Here is a 27,516-nt window from a genome sequence, read left to right as displayed (position 1 = left end):
CTTTGATAATCTATATTCTAGAGGTGTGACTCAAATTGACTTACCATGAACCATTCAATGCGAAGTTACTAATAAGTAATTTTCAAAAATTTTTAGTTAAATTTTAAAAATTATGAAATATACATTCAAATGAGAAAACAATTTGTATTTATAATTTTTAAAAATCAATGATAGAGATAACATCCTTGTACCAACAATTTAGGAAATATAATATTACCAGTATCTTTGAATACTTAACCGGTATTGTTCTTGGATTCAGTCTTCCTCCACCAGAGTCAGCCACTGTTCTAAATTTTGTGATTATTGTTCTACTTTCTTTAAATAAAGCCATCTCCCCGATTAGTTTAGGAGTATGAATTCAATACAGCACAAAAAGAAAAATTTATGTTTTATCATTAAGTTTATGGTTGCTCACCTGAACTCTGCCATATATGTCAACAATCACTAATATCCAGAGTTTATAGAGCAATAGTAGCTAAGACCTTGAATCCTAGAGCTGGGCTGCCTGAGTTTGAATTCTGGCCTGGAACTTACTAACTTGGTGAGCTTGGACAAGTTGTTTACCTTCTTTGTGCCTCAGTTTCTTCTTTTATAAAATGGGTATATTAATAGTATTTACCTTGGAAAGTTGTATTATATACATATATTAAATATAAATTAATATATATAAATACATGGAACAGTGAGTAGCAGTTATTAATAAATAAATGTCAGTGGCTTTTTAACAGAGAAATTAATGCTAAATGATTCTTTGAAAAGCCACTTGTATTCCTTTTTTTTTTTTTTTTAAGATTTTTTTTTTTTTTTTTTTAAATTTGACAGAGAGATCACAAGCAGGCAGAGAGGCAGGCAGAGAGAGAGGAAGGGAAGCAGGCTCCCTGCTGAGCAGAGAGTCCGACGTGGGACTCGATCCTAGGACCCTGAGATCATGACCTGAGCCGAAGGCAGCGGCTTAACCCACTGAGCCACCCAGGCGCCCCAAGCCACTTGTATTCTTAAGTACTATATTGAGTAATCTTTGCTTTAAATGTTACCCTAATTTCTTTTAGACTACCACATGTCTTAAGATTCTTGTAACTCTGTGTTCTCTTTTTATTTAGCTTATTGTGGCATTACTTAAAAATAGTCTTTCCTTTGGGGTGCCTGGGTGGCTCAGTGGGTTAAGGCCTCTGCCTTCAGCTCGGGTCATGGTCCCAGGGTCTTGGGATCGAGCCCCGCATCAGGCTCTCTGCTTAGCGGGGAGCCTGCTTCCTCCTCTCTCTCTCTCTCTCTGCCTGCCTCTCTGCCTACTTGTGATCTCTGTCTGCCAAATAAATAAAAAAAATAAATAAAATCTTTTAAAAAAAATAGTCTTTCCTTTGTATCTCTTTTTAACTCTAAGATTACATGAGAACAGACTTCTTTTTAGATTGTAAATAAATTTATTTCCACATATTTTACACTTGATTGTTTCCCTGACACACTCCTTTAAGGGCTGTTGGTGCCAAGAACAATCCAAGGGCTGATTTGTTTGTTTGTTTTGATCTCATGTTGGCAGAAGCTTATTGTAGGTAATGGATGAAACAGCTTGTCTATCAGTAGCCAGTAAATCAGCAAATATATCAGTTGCTTTAGCAGTGCCAAGAGCTAAATGGGGATCTGTTTTAGAAGTTTGATCCTTTCTTGTATGCCCATATAGCAGCCTTTCTGTCTTTTTAGAGAACATCTGATTTCCTTTTCGTTTTTCTTGTGACTCTGAGCTTCCTTCCTCTTTACCTGTAAGTGTACTTGTCTGATGAAATAGTACTGTATGTTGTCCATTCCTGGGACAAAATAGAAATATGATTGTATGTTTCCCACATCAACCTAGTAAATGTTTACGTGTTTTGGGAGAAAGGATTGAGATCGATCGTTAGACATAATTTATCTGTAACACTAAAAAAATTTTCCTGGGGCGCCTGGGTGGCTAAGTGGGTTAAATCCGCTGCCTTCGGCTCAGGTCATGATCCCAGGGTCCTGGGATCGAGCCCCACATCCGGCTCTCCGCTTGGTGGGGAGTCTGCTTCCCCCTCTCTCTCTCTGCCTGCCTCTCTGCCTACTTGTGATCTCTCTCTCTGTCAAATAAATAATAAAATCTTTAAAAAAAAATTTTCCTAATGATCTTAAGGTAGTCCAAGAGCAATAGTGGATGTTGTGTGTATTGGGTTCGTAAAGAAAGTCTCACAACCCCGTGGAAACTTATTTTCAAAGTTAGCATCCCATCAACAGGTAACACTGGCTCGCTTAAAGAAAATCAAGTATTTTCCATATTTATTTGATAAAGAAGAACTTAAATTAATATGTAAATGTTAGCACCAACTAGATTAAGCCTTACAAATGTCTTTTTTTATATCTAAGTTTTAGCTTGCAGTTAGCGTGTTAACAAATATATCACATAAAGAAAAGTTCCCCTTCCCTAAACCCAGAAGTCCTGGGTTTAAAAAGATTAAGCGTTGTTATTAAGAATTGTCCTTTATCTTGTGACTGTGGAGTCTTAACCCTTATCTCTTTTGAGCCTTATGGCAAGTCAAAAGATAGGCCCTCCCATCTTCTATGGACCCAAACACATAAATGTCCAAGAAGAATAATTCTGCCCAGAGTGAATCTAAGTGATTGTCTTGGTCTCTTTAGGCTGCTATATCAAAAACAGCATTCACTGGGTAGCTTAAACAGTTTGTTTCTCTTAGTTCTTGAGGCTGAAAAGTTCAAGGTCAGAGTGCTGGCAGATTCATTGTGTGGTGTGGGCTCGCTTCCTGGTTCATAGATGGCCATAAAATGCCTTGTCCTCATGTGCCAGAAGAGGCAAGGGAACACTTTGAGATCTCTCTCTCTCTCTCTCTTTTAAATTTAAATTTAAGGTTGTTAACATACATTAGAATATTGGTTTCTGGGGTTAGAATTCAGTGATTCATCACTTACATACAATACCCAGGGCTCATCATGACAAGTGCCCTCTTTAATACCTATCATCCTCCTGGCCCATCCCCCACCCTCCTCCTTCCATCAACCCTCGATTTGTTCTCTATCATTAAGAGTCTCTTATGGCTTGTTTCTCTCTTTCCCTTTTTTCTTTTCCCCCTTCCCATAAATTCCACATAGGAATGAAATCTTATGGTATTTGTCTTTCTCTGACTGACTTAATTTTGCTTACCACAATATACTCCAGCTCCATCCACACTGTAAATGACAAGATTTCATTTTTTGATGGCTGAGTAATATTCCATTATGTATATATAGCCCATCTTCTTTATCCATTCATCAGTCAGTGGACATTCGGGCTCTCTCCATAGTTAGGCTACTGTTGATAGTGCTGCTATAAAAATTAGGGTACATGTATCCCTTCAAATCTGTATGTTTGTATCCTTTGGTAAATACCTAGTAGTGCAATCGCTAGATTGTGGGGTACTTTTATTTTTAACTTTTGAGGAACCTCCGTACTTTTCTCCAGTTGGCTGCAGCAATTTGCATTCCAGCAGTACAGGAGGGTTACTATTACTCTGCATCCTGGCCAACACCTGTTGTTTCTTGTATTGTTAATTTTAGCATTCTGATAGGTGTGAGGTGGTATCTCATCATGGTTTGTATTTCCCTGATGATCAGTGATGTTGAGCATCTTTTCATGTGTTTGTTAGCATCTGGATGTCTTCTTTAGAAGAGTGTCTATTCAGTTATTTGTTTTGTGGATGTTGAGTTTGATAACTTCTTTGTAGATTTTGGATACTAGCCCTTTGTCAGATATGTCATTTGCAAATATCTTCTCCCATTCCCTAGGCTGCCTTTTAGTTTTGTTGATTGTTTCCTTTACTCTATGGAAGCTTTTTATCTTGATGAAGTCCCAGTAGCTCATTTTTGCTTTTGTTTCCCTTGCCTGTGGTGACATTTAGCAAGAAGTTGCTGCAGCTGAGGTCAAAGAGGTTTCTGCCTATGTTCTTCTCTAGGATTTTGATGGTTTTCTGTCTCACATCTGGGATCTCTTTTACAAGGACGCTAATCCCATTCATAAGAGCTCTATCCTCCTGACCTAGTCACCCCCTGATGGCCCCATGTCCCCAGTACCATCACATTTTGGATTAGGTTTCCACATATGAATTTAAGGAGGAACACAGTCTATAGCAGTGATATAATACAGGCATTAAGGGTACATCTGTATTTAAAGGGTAAATCTGTATTTAAACAGACTTGGGTTCAAATCCTGGCTCTAGCTTTGTGTCTTTGCCCAAGTTAATTACCTTCTCAAAGCCTCACTTTTATAAACTTTGTGAGGGTTGAGAACATATAAGAGCCTTTAACACAGCGTCTGACACACAATAAAGAGGGCAGGCCTTTGTACACACCTTTCCCCTGCAGCATTGCCTAAAGAATCTCCATATCCTTCCTTCAAGAATGTGAGGCCAAGTCTGCAGCAATTTTAGTCCCATCCTTTTTTTTTTTTTTTTTTAAGATTAAGAAAACATCACCTTGTCTGATATCTCCCTTGCCTTTAACTCTCCTTCTTACACTAGGACACTTCCTTACCCTTTCCCTCTGAGCTTCCGTCTGTCTGTCAGCCCTTCTCTCACTGTGCCCTTTTTCACTGCACATGCCACATTCTTCTACAAGACTCTGAGCTGAGGTGCATGGACAATGTCTTCTCATCACCGGATCCACCTCACTAAATGTGGTGTTTGATTACATAATAGATACTCAGTAAATATTGACTTGCTGAATGAAAATATGAAGTACTCTTGGGAACCCAGCCAGAAAAGTAGTCTATAGTTCAGAGCAGAGACAAGAGACAGGGTGCAGCCCCAGATTTTTTTTTTCCCCAAAACTGTTACAAATTTTTCAAATATATAGAAAAGTGCAAAGAACTGTACAGGAAACATCCATCAACCCACCACCTAGGTTCTATAGGTAATATTTTGTTACATTTTCTTTGCCATTTATCTGTCGTTCCATCTACCTTTCTATTCAGTTAATCCATTTTAATATTTTAAGGCTTTTCAGAATTGCTTTTTATGTCTTTGTATCTTATGCCTGATAGTACAACATGTGTATTATTACCTAGAGCTTGGTATTTGCTAACAGTTTTCTTTTGTAGGTACAATTTACTCCCAGTGAAGTACACAAGTATTAGGAGTGCCATTTCATTAATTTTGACAAGTGCATATACTTGTGGAATCCAAGACATAGAAGTTCCCTCGTGTCTTCACAGTTAATCCCTGACCTTCCCCCAGAAGCAATCTTCATTTTGTTTTTTCTTTCAATTTAATTTTATTTTTTTTCAGTGTTCCAAGATTCATTGTTTATGCACCACACCCATTGCTCCATGCAATATGTGCCCTCCATAATACCCACTACCAGGTGTTTTGATTTTTTTTTAACCCTATATCGCTTTGACTTGTAGAAATTTATACTAGTGGACCCAGAGAGGAGAATCATTTTCATATAAGATGTAGTTCACACAGCATAATAGTCTGAGATTGTTGCGTATTGCAGGTGTACGTGGTTCATTACTTTCTGCCGATGAGGAGTGCTTCGTTGTATGAATACACTTTCCCGATAAGGGATATCTGAGGCCTGCTTACAGTTTGGGGCTATTACAAATAAAGTTGCTAGAAATATGTCTTAGCCCTGTATCAGTCTTTCTTGTATTATTTGCGTTCATTTCTCTTGGGTGAATGCATAAATACGGAATTGGTGAGTCATAGGGTAGGTGTATGTTTAGTTTTCTAGAAAACTCAAACATTTTTACAAAGTAGTTTCACTGTTTTATACTCCTACCAACAATGTTTGAGAATACAAGGATACTAGCATTTGGTGTATCAGTGTTTTTAATTTTAGTTTCTGGTGGCCATGTAGTAATATCTCACTGTGGCTCTAATTTATTTTAATTTATTGAATAATAACATTGAACACTTGGCCATTTTCTTACTGGCCATTCATAGATAACCCTCTGTGAAGTGTCTCTTCAAATCTTTGTTTTTAAAAGTTGAGGTTTGACATTGAGTTGTAGGAGTCCTTTATGTATATGATGCAAGACCTTTTCCAGATATGTTTGCAAATATTTTCCTAGTCTGTAGTTCACCTATTTATTTTTTTTAACAGTGTCTTTTCCTTACTGGAGGTTTTTTAAATTTGATAATGTATTTGTATCAGTTTATTCTTTTGTAGTTAGTGCTTCTATGTCCTAAGAAACCCTTGCCTTCACTAAGTTACAAAGATAATCTTTTCTTTGAGTAGCCTCATAGTTTGAGTTTTATGTTTGGAACTGTGATAAGTCTGAAATTAATTCTTGTGTATGAAGTAAGATAGGTGTCAAGAATCATTTATTGGGGCGCCTGGGTGGCTCAGTGGGTTAGGCCGCTGCCTTCGGCTCAGGTCATGATCTCAGGGTCCTGGGATCGAGCCCCGCATCGGGCTCTCTGCTCAGCAGGGAGCCTGCTTCCTCCTCTCTCTCTGCCTGCCTCTCTGCCTGCTTGTGATCTCTCTGTCAAATAAATAAATAAAAATCTTAAAAAAAAAAAAAAAGAATCATTTATTTTCCCCATATGGATATCCAATTTTTTGAGTACATTCATTGAAACAATTTTCATATACTTACATGTTTACATATATAATCAATTTTATTTTCTTCATTGTATTATCTTGGTAACTTTGTTGAAATCAGATGACTTTGTAAGTGTGCTTATAGTTCTTGACTTTTTACTGTTTACTAATTTTTTTTGTCTGTCCTTGTATCAATTTTTTACTGTCTTGAGTATTGTAATTTTACAGTAAGTATAGTAAAGGCTTCTATTCTGTTACTCCTTTTTCCAGAATATCCACTCTCCTTTCTAGCTGTTCTCCTAATCTGTTCTCTGGTTCTTCAACCCAATAAGACTGCAGTTTCACGTCCAAGTTTCAGCCATCCAGTGTGGTATCACTGGTGCCTGATCTTCACAAAACCCGTACAGAATGGGAATTTTACCACTGTCAATCCCCTCTTCTGAGTCTGTTCTCTCCTCCAGGTTCTGACTGCTTTCGTTTAGGTCATCAATGTCTTCAGGTTAACTGCTGTATGTATTTGTGCAGATATAGTTTAAATTTATTGCCAGAGGGAAGATTGGCCCAGTAGGAGCTACTCCTCCATCACAGAAGTGGTACCCAGATGTTTTTTAAAAGTTAGACTGAGCAGGCATCTAGCCAGAGATGCAATTAAAGTAAGGAATTGGGGAGAGGTTTGGTGCAAAGAGGGGCAAGTTTTGAATAGAGGGAAAGGATTCAGTTCACCTCAGTTAGAGAAGGCTTAGACGAAAGCCAAACAGTGCTTGGAAGAACTCTGAGGGAAGGAACTTGCTAGAACACTGTTTTTGATTTATTTTACTTTATTTTTAAATAAAGTCTTATTTATTTGAGAGAGAGCGTGCGCGCGAGAGCAAGCATGAGTAGGGGGAGGGGCAGAGAAAAGGAGAGGGGGAAGAAGATTCTCCGATGAGCAGGGAGTCTGATGCAGGGCTGAATCCCAGGACCCCGAGATCATGACCTGAGGAGAAGTCAGACACTTAACTGACTGAGCCCCCCAGGCACCCCTAGGACACTGTTTTTTGTGTCTGTGAATTGTAAAATCAATTTAGTAGTTGGCCTCTGAAAAGTCATTTTTGCTTCTAACCTAACTTAAAAACCATAAAACAAGTAGAAAGTAAGATCATCGCTTTGCTGATTTGTTCTTTTGTCCTTAGCCCTCTAATTAGAGAGTAGTCTCTGGAGTCACTTAATTCAAACCTCCTCTGGCTATTGTGTCATGGACCTGCATTTTCTGTTGAACTTATATGCTGAGCCTATAAACAGCACACTTCTCAATAAATGTTAAATATACTTCTGTAAGTAGATCAGACATTTGTTAAATGATGTCAGGGTTGATGAAGCATGACTGGCTTTTGGAGATCCACAGTTTTAAGGAACCTTTAGCTGACATCTTTTATGGGGGAAGCAAAGCCTTGAAAATATATTCATCATTCATATAACACCCTCTCTCATCAGCAAATCCCAGAATTCCTTGTTCATGAAAAAGGTAGTGACAGGGACGCCTGGGTGGCTCAGTTGGTTAAGCAGCTGCCTTCGGCTCAGGTCATGATCCCAGCATCCTGGGATCGAGTCCCACATCGGGCTCCTTGCTCATCAGGGAGCCTGCTTCTCCCTCTGCCTCTGCCTGCCATTCTGTCTGCCTGTGCTTGCTCTCTCTCCCTCTCTCTCTCTGACAAATAAATAAATAAAATCTTTAAAAAAAAAAAAAAGTAGTGACAGAGCACTATCACGAATGCTTCAGATTGGGATAGTATTAGAATGTTTTGCCTCTCTTCCTTTTTTGTTCCTTTTCTATTCTCTCTTTAGCCCTTCTTCCAACCCCTGATACACACACCCACGATGAGGTCTGGACAAAAGTACAAATCAAGCAATCAAAAACGTAACTGTATAAATCAAAGAAAATTAAATAAGTAAAAGGATGCTAATGCATCTTTCAATTTTTAAAATTAGGCAGAGCTCTGGAAATTGGTGATAATGAAGGAAAGGCTTCTTTCAGATTCATTAGGTAATGTTTGCATGATCTAATTTTTCTCTCATTAGGAGAGAGTGTGATATTATCATCATTAGCAGAAGAAGATTAAAAGAGAACAATAGTACTTCAAAAGACACCATTAAGAAGGTGAAAAGGCAGGGCACAGATAGGGAGAAAATATTGACAACACATCTGTCTGACAGTGGACTCATGAACAGAATGTATTAAGAACTTCCATGAAGCAACAGTAGTAAGACAAACAACCTAATTAAACAAGTGGGAAAATCTTGAACAGACAGTCCCAAAAGACTATGTATCAATTGCCTAAGAGCACATGATAATACGCTCTACATTGTTAGCATTCAGCGAAATGCAAATCAAAACCACAGGGATTGAGAAAAGGAAAACCGACTGGCAGGGTGGGATATTGACAAGGATGTGAAGCAGTGAGTACTCACAGCTTGCTGGTGTGGGTGTGATGCTTGACTTACAACCTCTTTGGAAGATGCTTCGTTATAAAGTTAAACATGTACTTGGCATTTAAACCTTGAACTTTCACTCCTGGATCATTGCTTAAAGAGAATGAAAACCTATATCCATAAAAGACCCTTGTGTATACATGGCAGCTATAGTCATACTAAGCAAACATGAAAAAATCCAAATGTTCAACCGGAGAAAGGATAAGTTGTGGAATGTTTACACAGTGAAATACTCCTCCATGGAAAGGAACGACCTGCTGATAACAGGCAACAACGTGGAGGAATCTCCGAAACATTATACTGAGTAAAAGAAGCCAGACACAGAAAAGTTTATATTATATGAATGCATTTCCAGTACCCGTACTCTGACTACCTTGGCATATGGAAGCTACCACACTTAGCCTCCTCCCCATGGTAACTCTTCCTAGTGATCTTTGCTTACCACTGCCCTGGACAGAGGCAGCTTTTTTTTTTTTTTTTTTTTAATTAACATATAATGTACCATTTGTTTCAGGGGTACAGGTCTGTGAATCCTCAGTCTTACACAATTCACAGCACTCACCATAGCACACACCCTCCCCAATGTCCATCACCCAGCCACCCCATCCTTCCCCCACCTGCCGCCAGCAGCCCTCAGTTTGTTTCCTGAGACTAAGCATCTCTTATGGTTTGTCTCCCTCCCTGGTCCCATCTTGTTTCATTTCTCCCTCCCTTCCCCCCACGAACCCCCACCCTGCCCAGAGACAGCTTTTATACTCACAAAATCATAATGCATTTTATTAAGCACATTAAATGGAAAACACCTCACTGAAATGAAGCACAACACATAGATGGGACCCATGTAATGGGATACATATCCAGGACTCAAACAGCACAACTGGGATGTTTGTCTTTGCATCAAAACTCCCACATCAACTCTAGAACCTTCTTGCCCTCTTCCACTCTTTGCTTCAGCCTCCCGTGGTATCATCTGCCTGACTACAAACCATAATGGAACTTTTTAAAATTAGGTGCTGTGAGCATCTCTTTTTTCCAGATTCTAAAGATGAATCCGGGGATAATGGGACATCTAGAATTGCTTTAGGAACTGTACAACATCTTTGGGGGATCCCACTGTGCTAATGACTCACACATTTAAGTTGAAGTACCAGTGAAAATGTGGTGGACAGCCCAGGGTCAATGTTAACTTATGTTAAAATCTATGAATGTGTATAGTACTTTTTTCTCTTCATCTTTTCTCTAGGCCTACTCTGTCTATGATGAAGACATCGGGTACTGTCAAGGACAGTCTTTTCTGGCTGCTGTATTGCTCCTGCATGTGAGTAATTTTCCACGTGATAAATGGCATGGTGCTGCCAAGTTTATTTTATTTTCTACTTGGTTTTGTTCTTCTGTCCTATTTTCCATTTATCTGATGGAGATTACACATGGCACCTCTTTTTAAAAATGTACCTTTGGTGATAAAGTAAAAGATCTGATGTCAGGTACAGGACAGTTTCTCAATTGAATTAATAATGCCGACAAGAAGGGGATACATTGGTTATTTGGAGTTATTTTTAATGAGAACCCTCTAGAATGAAAGAAGTCAATGTAGCTGCTCAGATACAAGCTGGACTAGAGCCATTATGAAGGAATATGGCAAGAAGTCTTATCTTTTCTACAATTTATTTTTGTATACTCTTTTGCATCTCAGTAACCTTCATTTAACAGAACATTTATTGATCATCAGCCTGTCAGTGCTTGGCTAGGAAGTGGGATTACAAATACGAATAATTTATCATTTGTGTTCCCAAAGGCCCTCTGGTTCAGGATAGAGCACAAGTACTATAGGCACATACTTATTATTTTTATTCTTTTTCCATGTCTTTTTTGATTTTTCTGATTTTCACTAAAGAAGAACTTACAGTGTGCTATAAGTAAAAGCAATACACAGAGTAAGAGTACAGAGAGAAGAATTACCCAACCCAACTCTGCCAGGACTTTCAGGAAAGACTTTCTGGAGGAGATGGTATCCTTGCCCAGACAGAAGTAATTGAGGTTGGGAAAGGGAGGGAACAGAGATAGCTGAAGTAGAAGAACAATGTAAGCAAATATATGGAAACACAGAAGGTCACAGTATATAAAGGGAACAAATATGAAATTACAATTTCTTTTTTTTAAAATATTTATTTATTTATTTATTTGACAGACAGAGATCATAAGTAGGCAGAGAGACAGGCAGAGAGAGCGGAAGGGAAGCAGGCTCCGCTCTGAGCAGAGAGCCGGATGCAGGGCTTGATCCCAGGACCCTGGGATCATGACCTGAGCCAAAGGCAGAGACTTTAACCCACTGAGCCACCCAGGCGCCCCGAATTACAGTTTCTTTTCAGCTACTATAGGAAATGCATACAAAGACAGGTCTGAGATAAAAATGGTCAGATGGGCAGGGACCAAACCATAAAGACTCTGTAATCATGTCAAGAAACATGGGCTTTATTCTAAAGCAAGTGAGGAGCCATTAATCAGTTTGAAGCAAGGGAAGGATAGTTAAATGTTCATTTCAGATAAGTTCTTCTTTTACCCTTGGGGAGGGTGAAATTAAAGGGGACAAGCAGCAGCAGAGAGACCAGTTAGGAAATAGCAATATAAATGAGAGATGTTGAGACCCAGAGAGAAAGAAGCTTAATTAAGAAACATGCAGGTTACAAAATTGGTAAGTTTTATGGAAGGATTGACAAAGGAAGAGTCAAAAGTAACATGTCTAATTTTCTAGCTTTGGTGACTGGTGACTTGTGGTATTTTTTTTTCTTTGACTGATGTTATTTTTAGCTGAGATAGAAAATACATCCATTGAGATTGAATGGTGAAAAATGATTAGGAGTTGATGATGAATTTTGTTTTTAATTCTTTGAGTTTGGGATATTTTGGGGGACATCTGAATGAAGCTGTCCACTAACAAGGTAGACACTGGAGACTGATGATGAGGAAGAAATCACAACTGAAATCACAAGAGTAGATCGGATCATCTAAGAAAAATAGAATTCCAGAGCCCAGGAATTCCAAATATTTAAGGGCTGATGAGGAATAGGAATTCTAGGCAAATTTCGGATTTTCAGTAGGGTGGAAGCCATGTCTGCTGTCACACTCAGCAAAGAGGTCTGACAAGTTTAAAACAAAAGCATTTCTTTTAAGTTTGCATTCTGGAAATGAAGAGTGATTACAGTAGATTCACAGTGCTAATTCTGAACTTGATTCTGATGATAATAATGATATACAATGGTTCTGTTGTGATAAATCACTTTATTTAACTTTAAGTTCTTCCTCCTTTGCATTATCATCTGTTTATGGTCTTCTTTTTTTTTAAGATTTTATTTATTTGACAGAGAGAAATCACAAGTAAGCAGAGAGGCAGGCAGAGAGAGAGGAGGAAGCAGGCTCCCTGCTGAGCAGAAAGCCCGATGCGGGGCTCGAACCCAGGACCTGGGATCATGACCTGAGCCGAAGGCAGCGGCCCAACCCACTGAGCCACCCAGGCGCCCCTGTTTATGGTCTTCTTGATCTTTTCCTCTTAGCCTTCCTTCTTTGACATCTCCGTGGCCCATCTTCTCGCTATTCCCTGCGATAATCAAACACTTTATGGTCACAAATTCCCAGAGCCCTTGTTCTGCTACTAAAGCCACCGAGTGTCTGACATAGTCAGCTCTCTTACACAGGGGCCTGGAGACTGCATGCAGTGACATGTGTGTGTTCGCCAAGGTTCGGAATCACCTTTCCTCTAATCACTCTGATGAAAGTTGAAGTTAAAGCCATGGGTGGTGAAATTTCATATTCTACAAAGTAATCTCTGCGTATATCAGTTTATTTAACATTTTAGACCTGAAGCCCTGTTAAACACATTACAATAGATTGGTTAAACTTCAGTGAGAAGAACATCTCCCTGGGATATCTGTCCTCGGATTTAACAGAGGGTTAGTTAAGTATGAGTTCATATTTATTGGGAAATACCTCCCCACGACAAAAGAGTCAGTGATCCAGATAACTAGAAAACTCAAATACCTAGGATTTTTTTTCTACATTATCTACCCTCATATGATAAGAGTCACATGCCAAATCAGCACTTTAAACCTGCTTTCAAAATATGTCACAAGATGGATAGAAATATAGTCCAGTTTTGCACACTTTCTACAATAACAGAATTATGCAGTTGTTGCCATGGTTTATAAAAATAACTGGAAATATAGAAATACCTTCAGAACCTTTCAGGAAAGTTTCACTAATATTCATCATAGCGTTAATGAAAAACATTATTGTAATTTTTAATTGAGAGTATATGCAGTAATTCTTTTTTTTTTTTAAAGATTTTATTTATTTATTTGACAGAGAGAGATCACAAGTAGACAGAGAGGCAGGCAGAGAGAGAGGAGGAAGCAGGCTCCCTGTTGAGCAGAGAGCCCGATGCGGGACTCGATCCCAGGACCCCAAGATCATGACCTGAGCCGAAGGCAGCCGCTTAACCCACTGAGCCACCCAGGCGCCCCATGCAGTAATTCTTTTAATTAGCATATTCCATTAACTGACCAACCAACTCAAATGAGAGAAATTAACTGTAATTTTTGTCTTTTTTCTATTTTTGCCTCTGTGGTGTAAACAGGTAGAAGAATACATTCTAGCTTAAATAATTCATCAAATACACTATCTCAGGTTCTAGGGAGACACGTTATTAGGGTGTTACTAATTTTTCATCAGTTACATAAGCGGTTGCTGCTTTCTTCTGCCAGACATCATTTGGCAGCTCCATATTAATCATTGCCAGAACCTGATTCTTTTGGGGATGCTGTCTTTTCCTCCCTCATGGTCATTTATATTTCACATTCACTGCCTAAGAGGAAAGAAAGAGCAAAAGTGAAAGTATTCAAAAACAGAAGTTTAGAATTTTTAACGTTTTCCATTGTCTAAGTAGTTATACGTAATAATTAGCTTCTCTTGGAGCTTGGAAATTTCCTGATGCTTTGATAATAGCTTTGTAACATGTATTTTAAGCAGTAGAAGAATTATCACAGTAGATGCTATTATAACTATTGATAGACTTACAAGAAATTTATCCTTTATAGTTGGTCAAGAATGTTATAGCACAGATAAGTAATATCATCACTGTAGTATTAATTATTACTTATTTGGAAATATAATAAATAATGTCCTTTTATAGATTTCATTTATTCTAAAAATCATATAAAATATTTTAAATAATTTTTAACCCAATATATTTTGCTAACATACTGTCAAGTAGTTTTAAATTTTTTTATGTGACATATACTTTTCTTCACCTTCACAAAATCATGTTCTTTTTTAAGGTTAAATTACTGAATGTATACTGACTACTATGGGCATGTATGGGAGCTTTTCAGCTGCAGAAAGCATTATTTTGGGATAGTCCAGAATGTTTAAAATTATTGAATTTTCTAAAAACACTATGACTAGGCACAGTTCCTTTGGAAACCAAAGGCTTTATCTGACAAAGATATGCATACCTAGCAATTCCACTCCTAGATACACATCTTGGTCAAATCTTTACACATGTATACCAAAATTGTGTATTAGAATTGTCCCAGGATCAGTGTTTATAACAAACAACTCAAATGTCCACTATTAGAATGTTTAATACTATAATTGTAATTAGACATTAAAGTGGAAAAATTGTGACATATTTAATACTAGAACACTATATCAATGAAACGAATGTTTTACACAATGTAAGTTAATGTGAATGAATCATACAAACATAATTGTTTAGTTAGAAAACAAAGTATACTTGGTATTATTTGGTATGATTCCATTTCATATAAAGTTCAATAGCAGACAAAACTAAATTCTATTTTTAGGATGCTACCTAGATGGAAAGTATAAATAACACCAACGAAGCGAATATTGATAGTCAGGATAGTGATTTCTTGACTGATTGGGGTGGGACATACCAGGATCTTTAAGAGTATTGAAAGTATTCTGTTTCTTTTTTTTTTTTTAAGATTTTATTTATTTATTTGACAGAGAGAGAGAGAGAGATCACAAGTAGGCAGAGCAGAAGGCAGAGAGAGAGGGGGAAGCAAGCTCTCCACCAAGCTGAGAGCCCGATGTGGGGCTCGATCCCAGGACCCTGAGATCATGACCCGAGCCGAAGGCAGACGCTTAACCCACTGAGCCACCCAGGTGCCCCAAGTATTCTGTTTCTTAACCTGGGTGGTAGCTGCACTTGTCTTTATAATTATTAGGTTTTACTTCATAATCAAGTAACTTATTAAAGTATACTTTTAACGTCTATGCATTTTTGTGGGTTGCATTTAAGAATGAAATAAAGTTTAAAAATTTCAAATCCTTTACTGCAATCCCCCAAAAATGTTAGGTTTAAGGCAGGATTTCACGAATAGACTTAGGAAATGAGAAGCAGAGCTATTTCTTAGTTTTCCTAAAAGATTTCCACAGAATCCAAGGTACAACAAGATCTTGACTTCTTAGTGTCTTTATATGTTTACATTTATGTTTATGTTTATGTCAGTTACTGAGGCCAGGACAGTATGATATTCTGATTGGCCTGGCCCAGGTCTTGAGTCCATCTTGTTGCTGATACTGAACTGGATCAGCTTCTGCCTACAGGGAAAAGGTATTTGATTCTAGATGAGAGCAAGATAGGATGCTAGACAGATACATCATATCATCCACCATCCATCCAGATATCCACCATATCATCCATCAAGATAGTGATATCTTTGCTATAAGAGTTTTAGTGTATTTTGAATAAGTCCCTCTATACTCCCAAATCACTTTCCTTAAAATGCAAGAAATTTTCCTGTTCTAAGTTAATTCTTGTATGAGGGCTTTTGAGTCATTTTACACTCAAGATATTTTACCTTTAAAAAATACTCTCTTGGGGGGCACCTAGGTGGCTTAGTTGGTTAAGTGTCCCACTCTTGATTTCAGCTCAGGTCATGATCTTAGTGTTGTGAGGTCGAACCCCTTGTCAGGCTCCATGCTGGGTATGGAACCTGCCTAAGATTCTCTCTCTCCCTCTGCCCCTCCCCCTCCCATGCGCATACAAGCACACTTTCTTAAAAAAAAAAAAAACCAGAAACAAAAACAAAAACTTTCTTGATCTTCCCATTAACTACTATCTTAGGATTCTCTGCCCTTTCAAAGCTGAACTCCTTCACAGATAAAAAAAACGCAACTATGAATTTGAATGGCAGTTTAATACCTTTCAAGTTCTATGACCTTCAACAAGTTTCCTAAACTCTTTGAGCTTCAGTTTCTTCATTTATTAAATGGAGATAATATTATTATTTTTCTAGGATTTTTGTGAATATTGAATACTTCATATTATCTTATGAATCTAAAGGGTCTTATTTTGTATCTGGCACCAAAAAATGCAATCATGGAATTAAATCCAGGCTTAATAAATGTGTAGTTATTGGAAAATCACTTAACTTCTCTGAACTTCACCAGTTAATATTAAAATGTAAAAATAATATCTACTTTACAGAATTTTTATGAGGATCAAATGGGGTTAAGAATGAATGCCTCTAAAAATGGTGTTTGCTGCTATTTGTTCTAGATAATTTTCTAAATAATTTGGCTTTATTATTTGCCCAGCCTTTTCCTTTGGACCTTTGTCCCACTAGCTTAAATTGATTACATACAGCAAACTTGTATATTATACAGTATGTTTTATGGCTTATAAATAGACATTCAATTTAAATGTATTTCAGTATTATTTGATTTAAAAGGAAAATGAAAAGGTAGATGTTTTCATTTTATTTGCTTTTCATATTGTAAATAGAAAGTGAACACTTATGAGTTCATGGTTTTTAAAGTTCTCACTAGCATTTACCTTTGTTGAAGAAAATGAAAGATTGGGGCGCCTGGGTGGCTCAGTGGGTTAAGCCTCTGCCTTCGGCTCAGGTCATGATCCCAGGGTCCTGGGATCGAGCCCCGCATCGGACTCTCTGCTCAGCGGGAAGCCTGCTTCCTCCTCTCTCTCTCTGCCTGCCTCTCTGCCTACTTATGATCTCACTCTCTGTCAAGTAAATAAATAAAATCTTTAAAAAAAAAAAAAAGAGAAAATGAAAGATTGCCTTCATGGAAAAACATAGATTTATTACAAAAGCATGTGAAACACAGTCATGCAGAATAAAAAAAATTTAGTTTTATGCAAACAAGGAGATTATTTTATATTATCAACATGTAATTTTACTTTGAAATACATTTTGATGTGTTACACCAGATGAGCCTTAAAGACTTTTGAAGTACTTAGACTTGCTTTGTCTTAGGGTTCATTGCAGAAAGAAGCAGGGAAGCTTGGAGACTGTCTCCATTCAGTGTAGTACAGATGGCAGATCCTTATCAATGTTTGTTACCAAACAATGATTACATCATGACTGATTCCCAGATTACGCATATGAGGTAGGTATTTAGTTTTGTATTTCATAGAACCATGGATAATATTTTGATATCTTAAATTATAAGATTTTAATATTTACCTCCTCCTTTCCCTAATAAAATAACGTTGATTCTATGACAAAGCTCTTATACACCACAAAGATGGATATTCAGTATTAGAGATCCACTCCGTTCCAACATCTTAATATTTTTTTTAAAAACAATATATTGGTTGGCAGTTCTGCCTGATTTGGATCCCTCGTCAATGGACCAGACCAACTGTGGAACCTTTTTACTACCCTGCTCAGGCAGGGGAGCAAATTCATGGCCTCACCTAGTTGCTGAGCTTAGCCTTCAGTCCTGACCCTATAGGAAGCCTGGCCAGAGAATCTGAGCTGCGGCAGACCCCATCCTATAGCCCCACTCAAGCAGAGACCCAAGTCAGGAGCTCTGCCCAACTGTTGAACATAGCCTCTGGCCTTTAATAACAGTGACCCTAGGCATCCTCAAAGTCTAGCCTATAGTACCACCAAACCAGAGTGCCCAGCCTGAAGTCTTGCCCAGCCACAGAGCTCAGGCTCTGCTCCTACCGAATTCCTGAACATAGTCTGCAGCCTCACCTAATCAAGAAGCCTGAACAGTAATTCCACCTGACCACAGAACAGTCTCTAGCCTCACTCAGCTGTGGGATACAGCTGGAGACCTTCTGACCAGAAAGCCCAACCAGTTACCTTGGCCAACAGCAGAGCACAGCCAATAGCTTACCTAATTGTGAAGCCAAACCTGTGGCCCTGCCTAACTTTGGGATACAGCCTTAGATCCCATCTGAACGCAAAATCCAACCCACGGCACTATCTGGTCTGGCACAACCTGAGACCTCACTTGACTAGGAGCTATTTCAGAGCCCAACCCATAACCCTGCCTAATTGTGGAGTCTAACTTGTGGCACTACCCTGCCAAGGAAGATAGCTTCTGATCCTGTTCATCTGAAAGTGACTGCAGAGCCCAGCTAGTGGCCCACTTGACAGTGGAACTTGGTCAGCAGCTAGTCAGAGAGCCCACCCACTGGTCCTACTTGAATGTTGAGCATAGTCAGTAGGCTCGCCCAGCTGTACAGCCCAGCCAATACCATTCCCCTGGCCTTAGAGCATGAGCACTCAGCTAGACTCTGCTTGCCCATGAATACTGTCAACTGGTCCATCCAGTACCCTAAGCTGAGCTAACTTGTGAAGATCTTTTCATGCCAGAGCAAACTGTAATGTGTGAAAGAGGAGACCACTTACTCAAGTATGTGGATAACAATGCAAGGAATCAAGGATCATGAAGAATCAGGTAAACGTGATACCACCAAAGAAAACTAATAAAGCTCAGATAACTAACTCTAAGGAGACCGAAATCTGTGAACTACCTGACAAAGAATTCAGAATTCAGAATAATTCCTTTAAAGAAGTTCTGTAATCTACAAGAACACACAGATCACTAAATAAAATTAGGAAAACAAAATGAAATCAACAAAGAAACCATCAAAAAGCAGATGCTAGAGTCAAGAATACAATGACTGAACTGAAGACTTTAACAGAAAGATACAAAAGACTCAACCAAATGTAAAAAGGAATCAGTGAACTAGAAGATCGGTCATTTGAAACTATCAAGTCAGAGGAGCAAAAAGAAAATGAAGAAGAGTGAAGAAACCCTACAGTACTTATGGGACACCATCACATGAGAACATATATACATATTACAATTTAGATGGTTAGAATCTGAACAGGGTTACACCAAGACACATTATAATTAAGTTGTCAAAAATCAAAGAGAATTTTGAGAGCAGCAAAAAGAAAGCAACTTATCACATACAAGGGAACTCTCCATATGACTATTCAGTTTCTCAACCAAAACACTGTAGGCTAGGAAAGGGTGGGGTGACATATTCAAAGAATGTATTGAAAGATAAAGAATATTATACCTAGCAAAGATAACCTTCAAAAATGAAAGAGAAGTAAACACTTTCCCAAGCAAACAAAAGCTGAGGGTGTTCATCCTCACTAGACCTCCCTTACAATAAATGCTAAAGGGTGTTCATCAAGCAGAATTAAAAGGATGCTCATTAATATTGTAAAAACATATGAATGTGTAAAATTCACTGGTAATGGTAATTATGTAGTCAAAGTCAGATTCTGTGATATATAATGGTAGTAACTAATCCACTTACAACTCTTACATAAAGTTAAAGAGCAAATATATTAAAAATAACTGTAACTACAATAATTTTTTCTACCCAATATAAAAAAGATGTACCAAACTGTAACATCAGTAACCTAAAGTGTGAGGCAGGGAGAACGAAAAGTATCAAGTTTCTGTATACTATCAAAGTTAAGTTTTCATAAACCTAAAATAGGATGTTATAACTATAAGATATTTTAAGTAAGTTTCATGGTAAACACAAAGCAAAAATTGACAGTAGATTCACCAAAGATAAAGAGAAAAGAAGAGAAAGTGTTCTGCCACAGAAAGTCATTAAATCAAAGGAAGACAGCAAGAGAGAAAGCAAGAAACAAAGTACCCACAAAAAAGCCAGAACACAACAAAATGTCAATAATGAATTGTTACCTATTAATAATTACTTTAAACATAAATGGATTAATTGTCCAATCAAAATCAATTGTCCACCTTACTGGAGGGGAAAAAAAAAAAGACCCAACTATATGCTGCCTATAGAGAGACTAACTTTAGTCATAAGGACACACATAAACTGAGAGTGAAAGGATAAAAAAAGTTATTTCAAACAAATAGTAACTCAAAGAAAGTAGAGGTTGATATATTTACATTAGGCAAAATAGATTTTAAGCTAAAAAAGGTCAAAAGATACAAAGTCATCATTTAATGGTAAAAATGTCATCAAGAAGATATTAGCTATTATAAATATGTATTTGCCCACATTGGAGCACCTACATATATAAAGCAGATACGAACAAAACTAAAAGGAGAAATGAACAACAACAATATTTGGGACTTTAATACCTCACTGTCAACAACGAATCATCTAGGCAGAAAACCAATAAGGAAATTTGAACATCACTATAAACTAAATATACCGGACAGACATATACAAAGCATTCCATCCAAAACCAGCAGAATACACATTCTTCTGAAGTTCACATGGGACATTTTTTAGGATAGATCATATGTGAGGCCATAGAAAAATCCCAAGAAATTAACAAATATAGAAGTTATGTGAAGTAGCCTTTGTAACCATAAAACTAGAAATTAGTAAGAGGAGAAGAGATGGAAAATTCATGAATATGCAGAAATTAACACACTCCTGAACATACAGTGATTTAAAGAAGAAATCATAAGGAAAGCTAAAAAATATCTTGAGAAAAATGGAAACACACCAAATGCAGCAAAAGCAATTCTAGAGGGAACTTTATTATGATAAATGCATGCATCAAGAAAAGTCATATTTCAAATAACCTAACTTTATACCCCAAGGGACTAGAATAAGAAGAACAAACTAAGCCCAAAGTTAGTAGAAGGAAGAAAATAATAAAAACTGGAAAAGAAGAGCAAACAGAATTGACCATCACATTAAAAGGATCATACACCACAAGCAAGTGGAATTCATCCCTGGAATGAAAGATGGTTCATACATAAATCATAAATGTGATACATCCCATTAGGAGGATGAAAGATAAAAATCATCTCAGTAGATACAGAAAAAGCATTTGACAAAATTCAACATCCATTCATGATAAAAATTCTCAACAAATTGTGTACAGAGTGCATCTCACCATAATTAAGGCCATATATGACAGGCCAGCGGCTAACATCATACTCAGTGGTGAAAGGTTGAAAGTTTTCCCTCTAGACATACAGATGACCAAGAGGTATAATAAAAGATGTTTAACATCACTAAATATCAGAGAAATGCAAATCAAAGCCACAATGAAATATTACCTCATAAATGTTACAATGGCTATTATGAAAAGGCAAGAAATAAACAGTATTGGCAAACATGTAGAGAAAAGGGAACCTTTGTGCGCTATTGGTGGGAATGTAGATTGGTGCAGCCACTGTGGAAGACAGTATGGCGGATCTTCAAAAAATTAAAAGTAGAACTACCATATGATCAAACAATTCAACTTCTGAGTATAAATAAAGAACACTAAAGCAAAAAGATACATGCACCCCTATTGTCATTGTAGCATTATTTACAATAGCCAAGATAGGGAAGCAATCTAAGTGGCCATTGATGGTTAAATGGATAGGGAAAATGTATCATATATATATATAAGAATGGAATCTTGGCATTTGCAACAACAAGAATGGACCTTGAGGGGATTATGCTAAGTAAAATAAGTTAAACAGAAAAAGACAAATATTATATGATCTCACTTATATGTAGAATTTTTTTTAAAAAGTTCATAGACATAATTGATGGTTGCCAAAGGTAGGGGGTTAGGAGTAGATGAAATGGGTGAAAGGGGATCAAAAGGTACAAACTTCCAATTAAATAAATAAGTCATAAGGATTTAATGTACAGCACAGTTAATAATACTGTATTGCATATTTAAAAAGTGCTAATAGAGTAAATTTTAAAAGTTCTCATTGCAAAAAAAAATTGAGCTATGTATGGTGATCAATGTTAAACTAGACTTGTGATCATTTCACATAATGTACAGATATTGAACTGTTAGGTTGTATACCTGGAACCAGTATGTTATGTGTAAAATACATCGCCACTGAAAAAAAGAAAAAGAAAGCTTTTTCTCTAAGACCAGGAACAATACAAGGTTGCCCACTCTCACCACTCCCACTAAACATAGTACTAGAAATCTTCACCAGAGCAATCAGCCAGAAAAAGAAATCACAGATATCCAAATCAGAAAGGGAAAAAAATGGAAGTGTCTCTTTTTGCAGATGACATCATCTTATATATAGAAAACCCTAAAGACTCCACCAAAAAAACTGTTAGAACTAATCAGAAAATTCAGTAAAGTTGCTGAATATGGATTCAACAATGAACTATCTGGAAAAGAAATAAAACAATCCCATTTACAATAGCATAAAAAATTAAAAATTTAGGAATAAATTTAATTAAGGAGGTAAAATAACTTTACACTGAGAACTATAAAACAATGATGAAAGAAATTGAAGGGGCACCTGGGTGGCTCAGTTGGTCAAGCGTCTGCCTTTGGCTCAGGTCATGATCCCAGGGTCCTGGGATCCCCATCGGGCTCCTCACTCAGTGGAAACCTGCTTCTCCCTCTCCTACTCCTTCTGCTTGTGTATGTGCCCTCTCTGTGTGTGTGTGTGTGTGTGTGTGTGTGTGTGTGTGTGTGTGTGTGTCAAATAAATAAATAAAATCTTTAAAAAAGAAAGAAATTGAAGAAGACACAAATAGAAAAATATCTCATGCTCATGGATCAAAAATATTGGTAATGTCAAAATGTTTATACTAACTGAAATCATCTACAGATTCAGCACAATCCCAATGACAGTTTTTCAGAATCAGAAAAAAAAATCGAAAATTTGTGTGAAAACACAAAAGACCTGAATAGCCAAAACAATCCTGAGAAAGAAGAGCAAAGCTGGAGGTATCACACTTTCTGATTGCAAGCTCTATTGCAAAACTCTGGTAATCAAAACAGTATGATACTGCCATAAAAGTTGATATGTAGACCAATGGAACAGAATTAAGAGCCCAGAAATAAACCTATGCATATATCATCAACTAATATTTGACAAGGAAGCTAAGAATATTTAATGGGGAAATGATAGTTTCTTTAATAAATGGTGTTAGGAAAACTGGACAGCCATATGCAAAAGAATAAAACTGCACCACTATCTTATATCTCTTATAAAAACTAAAATAGATTAAATATTTAAACATAAGACCTGAAACCATAAACCTCCTGGAAGTAAACATAGATAAAAAAGCTTTTTGACGTTGATCTTGGCAATGATTTTTTAATTATGACATCAAAAGCAACAAAAGCAAAGAAAAACAAGTGGGACTACATGAACTAAAAAACTTCTGCACAGCCAAAAAAGCATCAACAAAATGAAAGGGCAGCCTACACAACAGGAAAATATATTTGCAACCACATATCTGATAAGGGTTAATATCCAAAATATATAAAGAACTCCTATAACTGAAGAGAAAAAAAAAATCATCCAATGAGAAAGTGGGCAAGTGATCTGAGTAAATATTTTTCCAAAGAAGATATTCAAAATCTAACAGGTGTATGAAAAGTTGCTCAACATCACCCATCATCATGCAAATCAAAAGCACAGTGAGATATTGCCTCACACCTGTTGGAGTAGATATTATGAAAAAGCCAAGAGGTAACAAGCATTGGCAAGGATGTGGAGAAGAGGGAACCGTTGTGCACTGCTGGTGGGAATGTAAATTGGTGCGATTACTATGGAAAACAGTATGGAAGTTCTTCAAAAAATTAAAAATAGACTACCATGGGGGCGCATGGGTGGCTCAGTGGGTTAAGCCTCTGCCTTTGGCTCAGGTCATGATCTCAGGGTCCTGGGATCGAGCCCCACATCGGGCTCTCTGCTCAGCAGCAATCCTGCTTCTCTATCTCTCTCTGCCTGCCTCTCTGCCTACTTGTGATCTCTGTCAAATAAATAAATAAAATCTTTAAAAAAAAAAATAGACTATCATGTGATCCAGAAATTCTACTTCTGAGTATATTTCAAAGAGAATGAAATTACAAACTTGAGACAATATTAGCACCTACACGTTCATAGCAACGTTATTTACAGTAGACAAGACAACCTAAATGTCCATCAACAAGTGAATGGGTACAGATAATGTATCTACATTTAATGGAATATTATTCAGTCATAAAAACAGAAATCCTGTCATTTGTGACAGCATGATGAACCTCAGGGGCCTTATGCTAAGTGAAATAAGTCAGACAGAGAAAGACAAATACCGTATGTTATCAGTGATATGTGGAATATAAACAAGAAGAAGTCATAAAAGAGAATCAATTGGTAGTTGCCACAGGAGGTAGGGGAAATGAGTGAGTGAAACAGTACCAACTTATAAGGTATAAAATTAATAAGTTCTGGATATGTAACAGTTTGGTGACTATAGTTGACAATAGTGTATATTTGAAAGTTGCTAAGAGAAACCTTAACAGTTCTTACTACACACAAAAATTTTAAGTATGTGAGGTGATGGGTCTATTATCTGTTGTGATCATTATTTAGAAATTATGTTGCCTAAAGCTACACATGAAGGATAATAGCTCTAAGACTTCTCACTCCCCCAAATGTAGATTGAAAAAAAAATAAATAAAGGTTATAGACTGGGATTGTCCATATTATTTGGGGGAATAAAATTCAAACTTAAAAATTCTTTTGTTTTTGAAGAACGTATATTAAATATATTGTTTCTGTGTGAGAGAGAAACAGGGAGTGGAGAAGAGGGAGTGAAGAAGGGTGGAGATAGAGAGATGGAGGGAGGAAGGGAGAATTTAAGCTCCATTCCTAAAAGCAAAGCAGAAATTTATGTTCATTTGTCATTTTCCTGACTAATTCACCCAGTGCCTCTACTTGCTCTCTAGCTGATGGTGATGTCTAACTTTTCATCTACACATCCTACCTCCCCTATCCCATGATTTTTGTGTTCCTATCAAAGTCAAGGAGAGTTGCCTATATACTAGTCCTTTGGGAAGATGCCATAGGGTTACTTCTGTATCCTCAGGGCCCAGCACAGTGCATGCATCTCTTCTGTTCAGTGACTGCATGTGTGAATACCAAAAGGCATTTAAACCTTTTGTTTGCTTTAATGGTTTTACTCCTGCAAAGCACTAAAGGTTTATCCCCTTTGTAGACTACCAAATGATAAACGATTCAACTAGAACTTAGAAAGAAGAAGACTAACTCAATTAGTTTCTCTAGGGCTGGCTGCAGTTAACCTACATGAGCCGTTTTGTGTGGCCATTTTAGTAGAGCTCGGAGAGGAAGAAGGGGAGGCTTAGACCTTGGCAGTAGGAGGAGGAGTAGACCGTGCATGTGCAAGTTAGTGTCTCTTGAAGCTTCAATGACACGATTGTTAAAGAGGGAAAGAATACAGTGTACTTGTATTGTGAATAAATTAGTATAAGCTGAAAAATATTTGCTAACTTGAACAACGGGGGTCAAAGCCCCAAACACCTCACAGATAAAACAGGATTTAAAAAAAGCAAATGTTGGGACGCCTGGGTGGCTCGGTTGGTTGGGCAGCTGCCTTCGGCTCAGGTCGTGATCCCAGCGTCTTGGGATCGAGTCCCGCATCGGGCTCCTTGCTCGGCGGGGAACCTGCTTCTCCTTCTGCCTCTGCTGCCACTCTGCCTGCCTGTGCTCGCTCTCTCTCTCTGACAAATAAATAAATAAATGAAATCTTAAAAACAAACAAACAAACAAATGTTTATAGAATCAAAATTACAACAGCAAAGTGTACTTACTTAACTTTAGGAGGTTTTATTTAACTAATTTATGTATTTCATGGTTTATAAGTAGAAAATAGAAGTGGCCAATTTGTGTAGGAATTTAAATAAATGTAGTTACATTTCTAAGTGCAACCTAAGTTACATTTCTAAACCTAGTTAGATTTCTAGCTCAGTTTGACATGTTGAGTCCCCCAATAATGGGTTCATGGTCAAAGGAGCGAGACTGATACAAAGCGAAAGTCAAGCAAAGCTATATTTCTCGCCAAGCATTGAGAATCAAAGGAACTGTCAAACCGTCCGGTGGGGGACGGGCCTTACAGAGAGGGCGACGACCCCTCCCTGCCTTACAGACTGACTTTTATAGAGCAAGGCCATGTGGTTGGGCCTGGCCACACACAGGTGGCCAATTAAATTACATTTCACCCCATAGTAGCTATTTGAACTAGCCTATCACCTTGGGTAGAATTGGCACCCAAAAGATGCCCAAAAGGTGGGGCCCACACTCCTTGGTAGCCAGGGGACAGTATGCGCGCTTTACTGATTGGATGTCTCCACCTGACCCGACTCATCCCTGCATTTGGGTTATTATCCACCTGACCTGACCCACCCTTGTATTTGGGCTTTGTTACCTGGGACTGGTTTCCCAGATTTGCTTTTAAGTAAGTTCCCCTGGGGGGAGGGGGGCAGGGTCAATTTAAGTTTTACTGCATAAACAACAAAATGGCTGTTCAACTGGGGTGGGGCTGCTCTGGCTGAAAAGGCCCTTACAGACAAACTTTACTAATTTGGCCCCTAATTAGAAAACAAATAAAGGGGTAGTAGAAATGGAAAGGGAATAAGGAGAGAAGGGGGTTATAAAATAGACCTCTACTTGAATTAGGTATTCAGACAGAGAATTTAATCTAACAAAGGTGTCAGATGCCATATCAGCCAAGGTCAGACTTTCAGAGAAATGACATTGATAGTAAATGTTTAACCCCCCCCCCCCCCCCCCCCCCCCCCCCCGCCCCGGGTGGCTCAGTTAGTTAAGCGTCTGCCTTCAGCTCAGGTCCTGATCTCAGGGTCCTGGGATCCAGCTAGAGTTCCGTATTGGGCTTCCTGCTCAGGGGGGAAGAAGCCTGCTTCTCCCTCTCCCTCTGCTCCTCCCTACCGCTGGTGTGTGTACTCTCTCTCTCTAAAATAAAGTCTTTATTTAAAAAAAAAAAAGTAAATATTTACTTAATAGTTTTATCTTAGGACACTGCGTTAAGGATAAAATCTTTTTCTGTTTGCTTGATGTATTTTCTAGAATATTAGATATATATCTTGACTAAATTCCTTCAGTTCATTGATACCACAATTTAGAGATTTTTTCCTTGGATTTCAGATTTCATTATCTGTTCAGATAAAAATGCCTCTGGAAGGGGTATGTTAGATTTTATCATTTAACTCTTAATGATAAAAGTTCATAAAATTCTTTCCTAAAAACTTTTTATGTAAAAAGAAAATAACATCAAGAAGACTATGGGAAGACAGCATCTCACTATCAAAATAAAAATTACATTTATCCTTTGACCCACAAATCCCTCTTTTGTGAGTATTATTGAGGGGGGAAAAGCAATATGCCTTGTAATATACATAGAATGTTATCTTTTGGAGTGCT

General features: G+C 37.7%; 1 protein-coding gene across 3 annotated transcripts in view; it reads left to right on the top strand.

Annotated features, from left to right (window-relative positions):
- The window catches only part of RABGAP1L (RAB GTPase activating protein 1 like), a 763,170-nt gene that overhangs the window by 471,175 nt on the left and 264,479 nt on the right, over positions 1-27,516 (top strand). For all 3 annotated transcript variants that reach the window (XM_047704248.1, XM_047704249.1, XM_047704250.1), the window contains exon 15: positions 10,259-10,333. In XM_047704248.1, coding sequence (XP_047560204.1) covers positions 10,259-10,333 — 75 coding nt within the window. The remainder of the gene's footprint in view (positions 1-10,258; positions 10,334-27,516) is intronic.

Source organism: Lutra lutra, chromosome 15, assembly GCF_902655055.1.
Source record: "Lutra lutra chromosome 15, mLutLut1.2, whole genome shotgun sequence".
In the NCBI taxonomy this organism is placed as follows: Eukaryota; Metazoa; Chordata; class Mammalia; order Carnivora; family Mustelidae; genus Lutra; species Lutra lutra.
Note: the sequence above shows the minus strand (reverse complement) of the source record. Positions and strands in the feature narration are given on the sequence as shown.